Source organism: Aquila chrysaetos, chromosome 24, assembly GCF_900496995.4.
Source record: "Aquila chrysaetos chrysaetos chromosome 24, bAquChr1.4, whole genome shotgun sequence".
Classification (NCBI taxonomy): domain Eukaryota; kingdom Metazoa; phylum Chordata; class Aves; order Accipitriformes; family Accipitridae; genus Aquila; species Aquila chrysaetos.
In genome coordinates this window covers 17,673,201-17,690,267 of record NC_044027.1, presented here as the reverse complement: position 1 = coordinate 17,690,267, position 17,067 = coordinate 17,673,201, and the positions used below count along the sequence as shown (strand labels likewise).

General features: G+C 51.6%; 2 protein-coding genes across 4 annotated transcripts in view; both read right to left on the bottom strand.

The window, feature by feature from the left end:
* Positions 1-1,534: 1,534 nt before the first annotated feature.
* LHX3 (LIM homeobox 3) lies at positions 1,535-9,268 on the bottom strand. Of its 2 annotated transcripts, none has more exons than XM_030001028.2 (6): positions 9,106-9,268; positions 6,089-6,260; positions 5,609-5,811; positions 5,245-5,396; positions 4,951-5,122; positions 1,535-3,161 (listed from the first exon to the last, which is right to left on the bottom strand). In XM_030001028.2, exons 1-6 carry the CDS (start codon positions 9,173-9,175, stop codon positions 2,743-2,745), a joined length of 1,188 nt encoding a protein of 395 aa, XP_029856888.1. In that variant the 5' UTR covers positions 9,176-9,268; the 3' UTR covers positions 1,535-2,742. The 2 variants fall into 2 exon arrangements, with proteins under 2 accessions (XP_029856888.1, XP_029856887.1); XM_030001027.1 differs by lacking the exon at positions 9,106-9,268 and adding an exon at positions 7,288-7,417.
* Positions 9,269-11,981: 2,713 nt separating this feature from the next.
* The window catches only part of QSOX2 (quiescin sulfhydryl oxidase 2), a 28,741-nt gene continuing 23,655 nt past the window's right edge, over positions 11,982-17,067 (bottom strand). For both annotated transcript variants that reach the window (XM_030000332.1, XM_030000333.1), the window contains exon 12: positions 11,982-16,434. In XM_030000332.1, the coding sequence (XP_029856192.1) occupies positions 15,884-16,434 (551 nt within the window). In that variant the 3' untranslated portion in view covers positions 11,982-15,883. The remainder of the gene's footprint in view (positions 16,435-17,067) is intronic.

Here is a 17,067-nt window from a genome sequence, read left to right as displayed (position 1 = left end):
CCAGGAGCAGACACATGGGCAAATTTGCACTTGTCACCCCTGGGTCCAAACTGGCTTGGTGTTTTTTAAAGCAAAAACCCCATGGTGTCACACAGTGGGGCTTCTCCTTTCCCTGCCGTACCTCTTGGACTGGGTCTCCTGAAAAAAAGAGTGAGTTTCTCTATTGAGTGAATATTACAGTGCTAAGGCAGTATGCAGGTACCCATTTTGCTTTTGGGCAGGCTTCTGATGGCTCACTGAGAGCAGAAACTGGACGTGTTTCTTCTCCTCAGGTGCAATGCCTGTGTAACAGGAGGGGGGAAAGCTGTAAAGATGCTTACACAGAGCTGGTGGTGAACAAGGATTTTGCAAATCTCAATCTTTCTGTAAATACTGTCAATACCTGCTCACTTCTGGAGACATCCCACCCTCGCCGAGCAAAGGCCCAGGAAGCGCCGGCCGGCCGCGTGTTATGGCAAGAACACATCCCCCCGCAGCTGCAGAACAGTGAGGGCGATTATAGCAAGAGACCAGAGACAACGCCACGCCACCCCTGTTCCAGCAGTGGTGATGTGTCCTTTAGAAAAGGTAAGGAATAAAAGCCTGGACTTTCCAGGTGTCTTCACCTGACATCTGGTGAGTCCCTGGGGCAACGTGAGCCGTGCCGGGGTGCTGGCAGCCTCCCGGGGCCAGCACTGCTCTTGCCGTGGGGTCCCCAGCAAAGCGCAGGACGGCGTGTGCCAGAGCATCGCCCGCGGGGCCGGGTCCAGAGATGGCTGCACCCCCGACCCCCGCGCTGCCTCCCTGCCAAAATGTGCTGCTGGTCTCAAATCCACACACTCTCAAAGATGCTTGATACACGGAAGACCCCGGTACAAATATTCCCCGACTTCCCAGGGGAGTGAGAGGCTGGAAGCCCATGTGCTTTAAAAAGTGTCTCCCACCTGATTCTTAAATCAGAGACTTCAGCAAAGTGCTTCGCTGTGCTCTGAGGAGCGTGACCACGGACATTTGTATATGAAGATATGCGTGTGCACGCGCCTCGTGGTGTACACACACACGGGCTGCCTATGTTCGGTCAAGCTTCATTCCTTAGGGTTTTTTTTCCTTTTCTTTCTGATTTCTTTTTGATATATTCCAATATCTGACTTTCAGTGTTTCATGTGCACAGCGTTCTGTCCACAGACAGACAATATTAGACTCTGCTATTTTCTCTTGCTTTATCAGCACAGATTTCTGCTTACACCTTTGCAAGGAATGCTGAAAAATAACCATGACCTGTCAAAAAGAGCTTGACCACGATCAAAGCCTGTGCATGCATAGAGCACTACTGTTTGGATCTCCCAAAGATTGCCAGCCTCCAAAACTGTCATTTTTTCGTTTCTGCTTACCAAAGCATTTTTGCATCAGTGGGTTTGCTCCTGTATTTAAAGAGGAGAGTGTATTTCAACACTTTGTTGAGACATGGCATCGAGTTTTGAGGGCTTTTCCTTCTAGTTTCAGGTACTGTATTTACCTATATTGATGCTTATGATGTGAATTTAGCAAAAGACTATTTAAAGTTTAGCTGACAAATTTATTTGTAATCTTGAAGTATTTGATCATCAGAGAGAGAGCAAGAATATAAATAAAAGACACTGGACATTCACATAATCTACAGTTAATTCAATAATTTTTACAGAGAACAATATACATATTGTCTTGCCTTTCCTCATAATCAGCTTGCACTATATCTGTGGAAATACACAAATGCCTGGAACAGAGAAATGTCACCAGGAAAGCATGTGCTCACTCCGACACGCTCCCAGCGGTGCCTGGAGAATGGCTTGAACTAAACCAGCTGAACCCTCCTGCTGAGAGACACCCCCTCCCCCCCCAAGGTATTTGGCAACAAGACATCAGGGTGATTTCTGGGACATTTTGCAGTAAAACTGTTGCAAAAGAATTTGAAAGAAAAGCGTAAGATTCACAACCCAGAGCCACTAGTGTTCCTGGGTCAAGAAAAATTACCTCTTGACCTCGTGATAAAAGTGTAGTTATTTGGTAATAAATACATCTATTCATGGTTTAATGCTTATATGGAAGAATAAAACTAGCAATCTACAAATTAAAAAGATGAGAGGCAGAATTAACATGTGATTTTCATTTTACAAAGGAGAAGGGTTGTTGATAAATGATTGGCATATTAAAGAGCATTTCATTTTAGAAAAGTTAATGTAAATTCGAAATAAAACAAAACATACCACATCGGTGCGCTTTTTAAAAAATCTGCTGGAAGAACAGAGAAGTTTTCTAGCATGGATTTCTGAAGTGATTCACTATTAACATTTCTCCTATAGAAATATAGACATTGTCACACCTTTTACCGTGGATGAGGACTTTATTTTCTCTTAAAAAGGTTTCGGTGTGGATGGGTGATGAAGCAAGTCCTTGCTTTGGAGAATGCACTGACAACAGAAAGCAAAATACCTTATATCAAATTTGTAAAGCACAAGTCTTGGTGTTTAGTAAAGACACAATAATCAGTTTCTTTTGGACGCTCCGTATGCTAATCTCTGCGGTGCAACTGCCTTTGCCCACCGTCCTCTGCTAACCGGCTGCTGGGTCGCCCTCCGAAAGAAAGCACGTCCGCTCTCTCCATGTCGTCACGCTTTCCTGCCCCGCTCGGCAGTCCCAGTTTGTCCCTCCTTCATTTCCAAGAGTAGATGATGTTTAACAGCACCGAGTCCTTTCCCTTCCCACTGCACGGTGGCGGACCCTGTATCAAAATTGAGCGTGGTCGACTTCATCCAGCCAAGAGGCCGGGCTGGCAGGGAAATCTGGGTATCCCCCGCTGCTGCCGGTAGAGAGGTCGGAGCTGGGACCGTTCCCGGCCAGGACCCTCATGGACTGGGGCACCCCTTGTCCGCTTTGTCCCATGATGCCCAAGCCGTTGTCTGGGTAAACCAAGCTGGAGATTAAAGGCTGGTGGCCTGGCAGTGCTTGCAAGGAAGCTGGTGACTGGGGTATCCCGTAGGGGCTGTTGGATCGCAGGTCGTGGTACTGGTCCTGAGCTGGGATGCCGCTGTGATCCAGAGCAAAGCTCCCGTTGGTCCCAGCCTGTCTCCCCAGAGCAGGGGACGCTTCATTGAGATTGCTGTAAATCCCATTGGAATGGCTCATTTCAGATATTGAGGGCTCATCTGAAAGGGAAGTGGACTGGTTTTACTGGGAGAGCAATGGTCATGGCTGGCGGCAGTTGCACAGCTGGCAGTGGTCGCACAGGAACCTCTGCAAGCTCTGGGTATAAATAGATTAGATGGATGGGAGCAGGGCAGCCACGCATTTGCCACTTGTAATTCCTTACTATTCCCGTTCTTGTTGATGGATCTTCATAGAAGGCCGCAGGATTTTTTTTTTCTGAGTACAAACATCTAATATATTTTGGATTTTAAAACTATGCATGAAAAGTGCATATTAAAATCTAAGACTGTGATTTTAAAATAATCCTTTAAAGGGGAATGGGAGTTCAGTGTCTTTCCACCTTTTGTTCTGCATTTCTATTTGGCTTTGAGGTTTATCTTAAATTTTTATATAATTTTTAGGAGCTACCTGAACACTCACCGATGCAAGAAAAACTCTTCATTGATCAGAAAAAAAGATACCAAAACTCAGCACTATTTGTCTGCTCAGGAACAGGCTAATGAAATGTATTTGTATGATTTAAAAACAGTTCTGAAAAATGAGTAATATTTTTTAAGTTACCGGCAAAAATTGTTTGCATTCGTTAGGGGCTTTATGGACAGTGAGAGCTGCTCTGTTGCCTAGGATACAAACCTGTTTGTGGCATCAAGTTATCAATAATTGTTCAACATTTTTTAGTTATTATTTCTAGTATATTCATATTTAATGATGCTGATGCACAGTGTGTATAAACAGACTTGAAAATCAAATAGTTTTTAGGAACACGGGAGAGAAGCTGAGATGCAAAGCTGCGTGTGTATACACAGACACGCATTATAGACGTATGTCTGCGTAAATATGTACACACAATTTTGCATTTCAGCTTCTCTCCTGTATTCCTAAAAATGATACCTGCACACACTCACATTTGGGCACAGACCAGGTAACATCAGCACAGACCACTTGGCCCTGGGGCAGCTCTGGGCTGGAGTTGGGGCCGTGCAGAATGTGCCCCCACGCAGCGCTGCAGGTACCCCCCCCCCGCACTCAGCACAGGGCCATATCCTGCTCCTGCAGTGGGTGCCCTGGGTCCAGATGGGCCTACACAGGGCAAGAGCTAGCGTAGCTATGTCCCCGGGTTTATCAACAGAAATCTCTGCTCCAAAAATGGGACCCTCTGATGCAGGAACCTCTGAACATGCAGCGATCGCCCTATTACAGCACAGGGGAGAGGTAACAACTCCTGCAGAACTGGGAATGGAGTCCTGACTAGGAACTACGTAAATAAAACCACCCCTAAATAGGATGGAAAAAGAAAAAAATCTACGTACTTTTCCCATAGAAACATTCAGTGATTCTGGACTCTCTGGGGTTTTTTTTTATTTCCAAGAGTCCCTTGAAAAGGCTGCAGATAAGCAGCAGCTCTAACATCCGCAGCGCCTGCCCGGGGAGTTCTCCCTGCTCTCCCTGCACCTTTTTGGACCTGACCCAGCCCCCTCGGAGGAAAAGCAGAGTTTCCCCTCCAGTTCCTCAGCGTCTGCTGCCCCTCGCTGCCGCGGCTCCGGCTCCCCCCGCCCTGCAGCTCTGCCAGAACCGGGCAGCCGCATCGCGGTAAATCCCGCAGCTCTGCACCTCTCCCTCCTTGGGCACTTGTTTTCACTCATTATATTATGGCTGAAAATGAATAAGGTAGCATCGAGGGGGTGTAAGCAGCCTAGACACGGACAGCAGCTTTGCGGGGGGGGGGGGGGGGGGGGGGGAGCACAGACCGCACCCGGCAAAGCCCCGGCTGGCAACGGGGGAACCGACCTGTGAAGGAGACCTCGGCATCGCTGTCGGGTCCCTCCTCCTGGATGCTGTCCTTGTCGGACTTGGAGGTCCCCCGGGATCGTTTCATGTTCCTGAAGTACTGACCCCACCGCTGCCTCCCCGCGTCCTTCTTCAGCCTTTTCTCCTTGGCCCTGCGGTTCTGGAACCAGACCTGCAAGCAGGGCACGCCGGGGAGCTCCCTCTCTGCCGGGACGGCTCCTTCCCCGCCGCCTCCCACCCCACTGCCCGGGCAGACCCGGTGGGGTGGGGGGGGTGAGGGTCGCCCCTTCTCACCTGCACCACCCGCATGTCCAGCCCCGTCTCCGAGGAAAGCTGCTCCCGGACGTGCCGCGCCGGTTTGGGCGAGTTGTTGTAAGCGTTTTTGAGGGTCTCCAGCTGCTTGGCCGTGATGGTGGTGCGGGGCCTCTTGGCCGTGGACTCAGCCTCTGCCGACACGGTGCGAGTTAGAGGCGAAGTCACCACGGAGTGGCCCCGGGGACGTGGGAGCCCCGTCCTCCCTCCAGCCACCCCCCGAGGACAGACGCTCCCGGCACCCCTCCCGTCCGCTGCATGAGCGTGTCCCGGGGGGGCAGGAGGGCCCCGGGCCGCCTCCCTCCTGCCCTCGGGGGGGAGGTGGGAGGGACGGGGCAAGAGGTACCTCTCTGCTTGGCCGTCTCGTAGTCTGCCTTGCAGACCAGCCTGCTGTCCTCCATGAGGTAGAACTCGTCGCCGGTGGCCAGCTGCCGTTTGCAGACGATGCAGGCGAAGCAGTGCAGGTGGTAAACGAAGTCCTGGGCCCGGCGCACCACCTGGGTCGGGGGGATGCCCTGCTGGCAGGCGGCACACTTCGTCCCGAAGCGCCTGGGCGGGGGGGGACAAGCGGCGGCCGCTGAGCGCGGCGGGGGCGGGGGGGAACACGCGGGACGGGACGGGACAGGGAGGGGGGTCCGGGGGTCGCTCCCCGGCCCGGCCCGCCGCTGTCCGCGGTGCTGAACGCGGCCGCCCCGCCGCTGTCCGCGGTGCTGAACCCCACGCGTGACCATCCGCGCCGCTGCTCGCCATGCTGACCACCCCCCCCCCCCCCGTCGCGGCTTCTCCCCGGCCTCCCCCCGTCGCGTCCCGTCCCGTCCCCACGCACTTGAAGAAGTCCTCTTTGCAGTAGACGCCGTCCCCGCGGCTGAAGCACTTCTCGGCCAGCTGCGTCTGGCAGTCGGAGCATTTCAGGCACTTGCTGTGCCAGTGTCGGTCCAGGACCTTGAGGATGAACCTGTCCACGATGTGCTGGTTGCAGCCGGCGCACAGCGGGATCTCTGCGGGGAGGCAGCCCCCCGTCAGCCGCCGCCCCGACGGCCCCGCTGCCTCCCGAGACCGGCCCGGCCCGCCGCCTCCGGGGTTGCTGCCGCCCGACGGCGGACCCGGGGGTGGCCCGGGAAACGGCACCCAAAAAAATGAGTATTCGTTCAAATTCGTTGGCTCGGCGCCGTGTGAGCCTCTCCCCGCGCCGCGGAGGGCAGCGAACCGCCGGGCCGCGCACACAGGGGGAAGAGCCCGCGGACACCGAGGAAAACGAGAAGGGAAGCGATGGGAACGGAATTAACCCCCGGGCCGAGCCGCCGGCAAAGTTGCAATGCGATTATTCCCGGCTCTTTTTCCGTTTCCTACACTTTCAAAATTCACCTGCAAATAACGGCGGGGTAGCCCGGGCGGTGTGGGGAAAGAAACCGCCAAAAATTACGAGAATTGCACTGGGAATGAAAATGCGGCAGGCTTGTCCCGTCACCCTGCAGATACCGACAGAAATGATATAGAAAGAGATGACGTAAGGATACAGATAGAGAGAAATAGAGATATAAAAATAAACAGATACAGTAGAGAACGAAAACGTACAGATATATAGACATAAATATATAGATATCAGTAGATAGGTATAGATATAGATAGGTAGGTAAAAATGTGGATATAGAGGTACATAAATACAGATATATCGGTATAGGTACAGACGGAGAGATATATAGACACGGCTGTATAGGTATAGATAGACGCAGACATAAGAGTATCTATATGTAAAGATAACTATATATAGATATATAGAGATGTATAGTTGTGCGTAGGGGTAGAGGTGGAGATGATATCGTTACAGGTATTAATCGTCTCCTCAACAATTCACCGCGTCCAAAGAAATAACTTCAATAACGGCAGCGCTAAAGGCAGCGGCCCCAGCCCCGGGCTGCCCGGGGAGGACTGGGCTCCCGCACCGGCACCGGGCACGGTAACACGGCACGGACCGGGCACGGTAACACGGCCCGTCCCGTCCCGGTCCCGGCCCGCGGCTCTTACGCTGCATGACGACTCCGCGGGCCGCGGCAGCTCCGCTCCCTCAGACGGGCCGCGGGCACTGGCGCATCTTCCGTGGGGCGCGGGCGCAGCCCCCGCCGCCCCCCCAGCCCCCCGGCCCCCGCCGCCGCAAGCGCCCCCGCTCCGTTGCTGCCGGGGCCGGGCCGGGGTGCGGAACCTCCGCGCTCCCCCCCGCCGGCCCTCCCCAGCCCCCCCAAACCACGGAGGCAGTTGCCCTACCCCCAACCCCCCCGTCCGCTGCCCCCCCCCCCCCCCCGGCGCCGGGGTTTTAATTCGCTAAAGCGGGTTATTTTTAGATGCCGGCCGTCCCCGCCGGTGCCGGTCTGAAGCGCCGGGCAGGGCATCGCGGCGCGTTGTATTTAATCCCCCCGCCCTCTCCGGGGCCGGGCGGGGGGACCGCACCGGGGTGCGGGGGGGGCAACACCAGCCGCTGCCCCGAGCTCGTTGTGAGTCGCAAACCCCGGGATTTGCCCCCGGCCCGGGCAAAGCACCGCGCAGCTCTACCCCTCCGGCGGCACGAACGGCCCCCCCCGCCCCGGTCCCGGTCCCGGTCCCGGTCCTGCCCCGGCCCTCCGCCACGGTAAGCCCCGGTGAGCCCCGCTGCTCCCTTCTCGCTACCTCCCCGGGCCCCGACGGAGCCCGCCCGGGGACGGACCGCGGGGCCATAAACGAGCGTCTCGTCCTCCGGGCAACCGGCGTTTTCGCCTCGTTCCTTCTACCGGGGCTTCGCTTGCGGCCGTGTCGTCTCCTCCCCCCGATAGCAAAAGCATCTCCCGATTGCCGGGTCAAACGCGCAACTACCGCGGCTGCGATGTCCGCACCGCGGAGAGCCACAGAAAAAGACAAACCGGGCGCCGTGCCCGGGGTGGGACCGGGGGCACCAGCCCGACGGCGGGGGGCTGCCGGGCTGCCCGGTCCGCGGAGTCGGTCCCGCTCCCGGCGGGGCCCCCGTCTCAGTTCTCCGTTGTTTTGTTTTTAAGCCCCCGTCGGCCGCGGTCGATGCTGGCGAAAACCGGGACGGTCCCGCACCGGGACCGGACCCGCTGCCCCGGACCCGGACCCGCTGCCCCGGACCCGGCTCTGCCCCCCCCCGGTGAGACCCCCGGCGCCCCGGACACGCCAGGGGAGCGCGGCCCGGTTCTCCCCGCCCTGACAGCGCTGGCTCCGTTCGTTAAACGGGAGGGGAAAAAATAAAAACAAATAAAAGCATTTAGGAGAAGAAATAACGGGAGTTTTTTTAAAGGGGGAAAAGCCGGCTCGGAGCCGGGCGGGCTACCCGCCGTCGGGGGGGGGAACCGGCAGGGCAGAAACTCCCCGTTTCGTCCCTGCCCTCGTTGCGCGGGGAGCGGCCGGACCCCGGGGCATGAGCCGCCGCTCCGCGGTGCGGGGCAGAGCTCCCGCCGGGGCTGGGGCCGGGGAAGGGAGCCCCGGGCAGCCGCCGCGTTTCCCCCCGGAGCGGTCGGGGAGTCCCGGTCCAGACGGGACGGGACCCAAAGGGACGCCTGGAGCGGGCAGCCGGGGGGCAGCGGGGCAGTCTCCCGTGTCGGGGACGAGGCAGGAGAGAACGAGAGGGAGCGTGGGGCGGGAGGGATGGACCGGGACGGACCCCCCCCGCTGCCGTCGGGCCGCCCGCCCTCCCCTGCAGCCTGCCCCGACGGTGCCCCGTGGAGCGCGGAACCGGGACGGGCTGGGGCACGGCCGGGCCGGCTCCCGCGGGCCTCCCCGCTCCGGCCGGGGCTCCCAAAGCCGCCGCCGTTGCCTCCGCGGGGAGACGCGGAATTTTGCGCGCCCTCCCCTCACCTGGGCTCCGCGGGAAGGGGCAGAGCTCCGTTGACTTCTCCGAACCGGCGCGGACCCGCTCCAGCAGCATCGCGGCCTCCGCGGGCGCGCCGGGACAGCCGTCCGAGGTGCGCGGGTGACTGCGGAGGAGTGGCGGAGAGGCGCGGAGGGGAGCGCAGGGAGCGGTGCGGGGGCTGGCCGCCGCCCGGGGCGGAGCGGGGGGGGGGGGGGGGCCGGGGGCGGCACCGCACCGTCGGGCCGGGCCGCAGCTGGGCCGCGGTTCACCGCGGGGCTCTTTAGCATCACAAAAGCGGGAAGGGAGGGGGCGCTGCCCATCCTCGTCGTCCCCCCCCCCGTCCCCGTCCCACGCGTGGCCGGGGCCGCCGCGTGGGCTCAGGCTGCAGCCGCCGCCTCTCGGGTGCAAAGCGGCCCCGGGGTCCCCGCAGAGCCCCCGACGGCGGCACGCCCGGGCGTCGAGGGACTCGCCGTCGGGGCGAGACTTCCCCCGGGACCGGCCCGTCCCCACCCGCCCCCGCGCCCGGATTTCGTTTGCCCCCCGTGTCGCGGGTCTCCCCCGACGCCGCCCGTGGGGAACGGAGCGGGGGGGGGGGCGCTCTTCCCCTTCCACTAATTAGTTAATGAGCGTGGAGAGGTAAAGGGTGAGGACTCATGTCTGACCCATGGCAATCGGCGTCCTGCGGCCGGAGGAGGTTAATGGCAGTAATTGAGGACGGGGCGCGCACGGACGCGTTTGTGTGCGTGTGTGTATTTGCACGCTCGTGTGGGTGTGCAGGAGCACGCGTGGGCACACAGGGGTGCAAGGGTGCGCACACACGGGGCTGCGTGTGTAGCTGGGTGCGCGTGCATGGGCGTGTGCTCGTTTGTATGCACTCTGTGTGTGTGTGCGCTTGTACGTGCAAGAGGGAGTGTGTTCCAGCCAGTGTATCCCTGCGGGTGTGCACGTAGGGGTGTGCAGGTTTCCGTGTGTGCGGGTGTGCACGCAGGTGGGTGTGCCTGTGTCCGTACCTGCGTGCTTGTGCTCCATTCCGTGGGTGCTTGTGTGTCTGGGTGTGCGGAGGTGTTGTGGCGTGGGCACGTGTCTGTGTGCTTGTGCATGTCTGTGCGCCGGGGTGGACAGCCCCGTGCGTGTGTGCGACGCTTGTCCCAGGCAGCCGGAGCTGATAATTGTGGTTGTTACTGTGAGCCCGTTAATCCCCCGAATCCCTTTACCTCCTGCTCGCAGGGGATTACAAATTAATAAAAGCAGCTTAGGGGCGGGAGCCTCCAAACACACATATGTTCCTGCCGGACGGCAGCATAGGGACTTTCGCCCGCCTGTGGGGGCAGCCAGGGAGCGGGCCCAGCGCCGAGCCCCCCCAGGGCCCCGACCTGGTGGCACCCGCATCGGCCCTGTGCCGCTGCTGAGCACCCTTGGGTGCCAGGGTGCCTTACTGCCTTCTCCCTTCCTCCGGGTCCTGCACAGCACGGGGCTGCGGGAGCCAACGGCTGGGTCAGGACTGTCCCCTCTGATGGTTCATCTGGCCAGGGGACAGGTCCCAGCCTGGGGGACAGCTCAGACCCATACGATTGGAAAATAATGCAGGGAGACATTTTGGGGACCAGGATCTGGGGTCCCCAGATAAGGTGCCTAGAAATGCCAGGCTGGAGTACAGCTGGGGTACAGGTAGAGCACTGGTGGAGCATCACCAGTACCGTGCTGCAGTAATGCTGGGTACCACGGTGAGCATCAGCTGTGCTGGGGCACCTCGACCCTCCCCAGAGCCCTGAACAGCTCTTGGAGGGGGGGGGGGGGGGCAGGTGATGACCCACATGGTCTCTTTTAAGCTCAGTTTTATAAGTGGATTTTTAGTCTGATCCTTTAAGGAAGCAGTTTAAGAAAAAGTGTGTGTGTGGCGGTGGCTGTTCCCCAGTGCATGTGGCACGGGGCAGGGTCGTGGCAGCTGTGGCTGTGCAGGGTGGAGGGCAGTGGCCGATGTCCCACTCAGGACCGTCGATGGCACACGCCAGCCCTGCACAGCCTCATGTTTTCAGCCCCACAGGTCGCTTGCACGGTGGCACCATCTCGGCAGGTTTCCACGAAAGCCCCTTTGGATGATCTCTGCACGTTCTTGTGCCCTCCTGCTCAGGCTGTAGCAGGCATCAGACCCTGCACCTGTTTAAAACAAGGCAGCAGGTGTATTCACTTTGGGTGGTAAGGACAGGTCACATCTACCTCTGCCCCAGCAGGGACAATGTCTGCAATGCCCTCAAGACATTTAGGCCATGAGCCCATACATCAGGTTCCCGGGGGAACATCACTGTTTTCCAGGCAAGGTCACAGGCAGGCAAGGAAATGCACGTTTGTCTGGAGAAGTGAGTTGCAGTGCTAAATTTCAAAGAACCTTATTTTACAGGTTTAGAAATCTTATTGATTTCTAAAAATATCTTGTAGTACTTCTGCAGATAGATAACCAATATTTTTAACAAGTCACCCGTCCCACCTCAGTGGCACTGCGGATGCCAGCAGAAGCTGCAGAAAGATTCAGAAGCACCCAGTGGAGGTTAGCACCATCCTGGCCAAAGAAGAGATGGTCAGGTTTAAGAGAAAGGAAGATTTGTGTATGTGTGTATATAGAGAGATAATGTGCAAATAATTGGTCGGAAACTGACAATTTTTCCATCACTCCTGCAAACACTCACTAACATTTTATAAAGTTATGGGATAACAGTGAAAGAAATGGAGTAAAAGTTTACCTGTTCCTGGTATTTTTAAAAATTAAGTACCTACATAAAGTGACCAATGTGGTTTGAAATGGACATGTATGCAAGATATCCTTGCAATACAGTTTAGCTAAAAAGAACTTGAAAATACAGGTTAAAAAGCCAAAATGCACCACTTTGCCCAAATGTTTGCAATTTATTTTAAACAAGCACATTAGTTTACAATTTAGTACAAAACAGTCACTTTTCCTTCCAAGAGAGGTATGAGACTGAGTAAAAAAACCAAACCAACCAAACATGAGAGACTTGAAATGTCAAGTTATTGAATTAAAATAAATAAAACATTTAAATTACTGAAACGGTACATTCACTATTTTTAACACCTCATATGCAATGCACAGACCTAGACAACACACCTTGGACCTCTTGCTAAGATTGTAGTTCTTCCCGTCCAGTTCTGAGCAGGAACAGCAGGACGGATACACTGCTGGAAATTAAAAATCAAGAGTTTTCAGGAATAACTTCATTAGCTTTCTTTAGCACTTGCAGCTTCCTTTCTCTTCTGGCACATTCCACAGTACTCCCTTTATTTTCTATGCAGGTTTAATATTTCCTCTTTAAAAACATCCAAAGAGCAAAGAAGCCTCCATGAATTACAAAGGGCCAAGAAATCCTTCTTGGAAATGACTGCCGCTAGTCCACAAATGAAAGTGGCATTGAAGAAACTTCTGTGGTACAACACAATACACAAATAAAACCTCCAGGACTGAGGAGATGGTGGTTTGAGGCAGTTTTGAAAAGGAAACACTTTCTTGTAACTCACCCACCGATAATGCACCACGGCAAAGCAGCATCACACATTCACCAGCTGACATAATACAACTTTACAGTCAGAGTACATAAAAGGATGTAATTTGTCATTATAAAGATAGAAAATAAGAACAAGTAAACCAAGATTTACACAACTGAATTCAAAGTCAAGAAAACTTTTCCAGGTGAGGTCACTACTAGCAATTAAAGTGAAAGCCTTGGCCGGTTAACTGGCAACAGAGTTAGAGCACCAACACAGGTAATCAACATCCTAATTTCATGCTTTTACACTCTTAAGAAAAAAAAGAACACAGGAGGTTTCAGTATCGTTTGGTTTTGTCATGTTTCCAGCAGGGTCACAGCAACATGAAAGTTAATGGTGTGTAGCAAAAAAACCCCCTTATTCCAAAACCACATTTGCTGCTGTTTTAATGGCAAAATCATCCCTACAAACCTTCAAAGCCTTTTGTTTCCATATGCAGATGAAAATAAGCAGAATGAGTCAAAGCTAACAAACTCAGATCTATATATTTGGTAGAGTTCTAAACAACAGCAGTAATGACCTATTTTCAACTTCAAAATGTGCAACAATACTGACAGCAGGAAATTCAATAGTCCCACAGAAACTGCCCAAACTTTTCAGATCCAATACTTGCTATGCTGCGGTTTTGGTTTTTTTGGTGTTTGGGTGGGGTTTTTTGAGAAGCTATATGTCCTTGCTTCTCAGCTGATATCAACGTCTCCCCAGATTAGGTCACTTAAATGTCTGATTTTCAAAACTAAATTTGGAAACTCTGGGCTTTCTTCTTAACGAGCCTCTTCCTGGGACCTCTCACTGGATTCCAGCACAAAGCAAGTGGCACCAATGAGCCAGCCTGGACGACCCTCCACCATTGGTTCACTATCTTTCTAGTTACTCACGAGTTGTTTTAATATTCAAGCCCAGGTGCTATAAAGGTAATTATAGGGACTCTTATAAATTCCTAAAGAAGAGGGAGACCCATGATGGCTCCTTGTGCCAGAACTCCTGAACAGTGAGGGTTCTTAAAAAGCACAGACTGACTTAACGTCACAGACTTAATGTCAAAATTAGAGAAAAGTTTTCAGGTCAGACCATAGGCAGCAGCAGCTGCCCACAGGTGCTCCCAGCAGCTCTTGGCTCCGCGGAGGCAGCATATGGCAGAAGGGAGGAGCTGGCACCCAGCTTCGCCGAGAGAGCATGGAGTCAAGTTTCTCACATTGGAGCAAGAGCCATCGGGTGCATACAATAAACAGTGAAGATGGTTTAAGAAAGCCTGAAAATGCGCCTCTTTCTGTATGTCACACCAACAGTGTCATGTGAATGGAGCTTTTTTTTTTCCTCTGACACGTTTACAATAACCACAGAAGGTTATTACTTTGTGTATGTTATTCTGATAAACTTAAGGAACAAGGGACAATAAATCTTTGAAGCCCAATTTTGCTATTCCAATTGGTAGCTGTAGAAACTCGTGTCAGAAATGTTCAGTTTTGTGAACAAACAAGATTTGATTACGAAAAAACATCCCCGTTGAGTTTTTGTGCTTTTAGACCATTCTTGTTGCTAGGCTTTAAAACTTTTTATCCTAGAGCTTATGATGGAAATAAGAGGACGACACACTAACAGTGTAAATACAATGAATTGGCCAGGGACTATTTATTCCTTCTCGTGTAGCAGAAGAGCCAGCAAACGTTCAATTAAATTAAAAGTTGCAAATGTAGAATTGAAAGGAAAAGCCTTTTTATATAACATAATTAATCTGTAGAACTCACTGCCACAAGAAAACATTGAGGCCAAAACCTATTAGGATTAACTAAAGATTAGGTAATGGATAACTAGAACATGCTCAATTACATTGGATAGGATTATAAACTTCACTATCCAGGACGTGAATTATCCCCCACAGCCAGGATCAGAAAGGAACTCCTATTCCACATGGTAATTTTATAATTGTTTTCATGGTTTCTTCTAATTGCTGCCAGCCAGGACCCCAGGCAACCAGACAGACCTGTGAAGGCAACTGCCATATTCCCAATTACTGCCACATCCCAGAATGGAGCAGCTCTCAGACTTAACCATTAGTTAAACCCTTCCTGACCCAAACAGAGGAGCACTCCAGCAGAAGGGCAAGAGAAATGGGCTGTTCTTCTAAGTACTATACAGACAACTTTACAGCTAGCAGGTGATATTCTGTGAGCTCAGAACTGGAAATACCAAATGAAGTGCTTACCCCACCTTACAAGGAGAAAATTACTAAATTGTAATGGAGTTATTCAACATCGTAAGAAACTTAGTATTTCCAGATCTGTAAATTTGTTCTGGCATGCTGATGCAAATTTCACTGTCCTTCACTGAAAACACTGTTTCCCTTTATTAGAGTTCATCAGAATTGGCTTCCATCTGGATAACACAATAATTACTCAGCTACTTTTCTGGTTCATAAATGAGTGAGGCGAGTTATCTAATGCTCCGTTAACACATCCAATAGAGGAGCAAGTAATGCACTGGGTCCAAGGCTGTCCTTGCTTACATTTAAACTCAATTAAAATGGATGACAGCATTAGCAAGTGGAATCAGGCTGCTTACTGAGATACAAACTGCCCCAAAACTCTCACCCTAGCAGAAACATACACATCCTTGGCTGGAACGCACACGAGAATGGAAGACTTATTTGAACATGTAATGCTTTCTACTTTAAATATGCAGTGTAAATAATATTTCAGAAAGTCACATAGGTTTAGAATGGATTTAATCAGAATAGAACTCTTGTTTCCTGAAAAAAAATCAGAATTCTTGCTTCTCCAAATGAAGCAGCCAAGGTAACAGCATAACTGTTCAGTACTCTGGTAGGCAAAATCAGCTCTGGATAAATTAAAAAAAACACCTGACTTGAAGTACACAAAACAATATCCAATTTCCTTCTAAAACCAGGCACAGTTGATTGCATAATGCAATGTTTACTCTGAAAATGAGTAAAGGATGTAGGTGGTAAGTCATGGAAAAATCTTAACTGAAAAATGCAATGCTTCCTTTAGTGGACATTTTATGATAGCACTGTTGCCTCAGTTAAAGATTAGGGTTCTTACAGCGAGCTCCATATATTAAGCTAGAACACTTGTGAAATGACTTGGGGAGAAAGGGTTTTGAAACATGGAATACTGTATATAAAATCCCTGATCATAAATATTAAAGCTGTATCTGGTACTGAACAGCCACGTACAATGAAAACTTTGTTTCCGATTTAAACTTCTATACAGATGAACGATAATACTTCACTCTCCACCGTTTAGATCTCATTCGGAAAAAAAAGTACATTATCATTAAAAATAAGGATGATGCTACATACAGTATGACACACAGACTCATGTCTATGTTTGAAAATCCAATCCCTAAGAAAGACACGGCCTGCTTCGTCTCTTTAAGGTTAGCTGATCCAACTGCGCTTTTACTGCTATCTTTGACAGGTCCATGGTTTGCTATTAGCTTATCTAACACCTTAGATTCTGAATCGAGTATGCTTTCTTTATCCTGGATCTTATTTTCTCTGTTTCCACTTGGTTTCTTCAGTAGGCTTTTGTCTTTCAACTCCCTTGTATCTCCCTGTTCAGTTTCGCTGGAGTCAGTCTGGCTTTCAGTGTATTTATATAGAATATTTTCAGTGTTATAGTGACACTTCATGAATTGTAGAACTTGGGCTTCATTCCAGCTATGTAATCCTTTAATTTCTTCATGACATGCAGGACAAATGTCTGGAGTTGGCCACTGAACTTTGGGAAATTTTGGATCTTCAGTCAAATCACCTAATTAGGAGGAGAAAAAACGTAAAACTATCAGAAGTGAATGAACTAGGGAAGCTGAACCATCAGACATTTCACTGGAAACCACAGAGAATATTTTCCACTCATAAATAGTGAGGTTGGCAAAAAAAGCACAGCCCAATAATGTTTGTATTAAACTGAAAACAATCATGAGCAAATTTGGAAATTCATAGGTTTCCTTATGGATGCATCAATTACGTTCCAAAGTGTTGCTTCCTCTTTCAAAACACAAACACTAAATAATAATTATTTTCCTTTTCTCTCAGTAAAAGCTGTAGCATTCAAATTCTAATACAAGATACTACAATTGCTATGCTTTTAGAAGGCATGAAAACACCACCATCTGGGCCTTTCAGGGGTTAACTTGAATTATGGTTCAAAACAAACTGCTCTTTTGCACTCAATACTCTTTAATCCTGAAGCTTGGTTTGCAGCAAGCAGTTTCAAGGCCAAAGACTTGCAGATATTTTCATGTTTCTATATTGTGAACCATTCTATCCTAAGCTTGCTTTTTCATAGCTTGCATTGTTACTATAGCAAACTATTTTCAGTACTTTAAAAACTATTATCATATTTAAGATGTATTTTTCAGCTTGCTTTTTAGCATTTAAACAT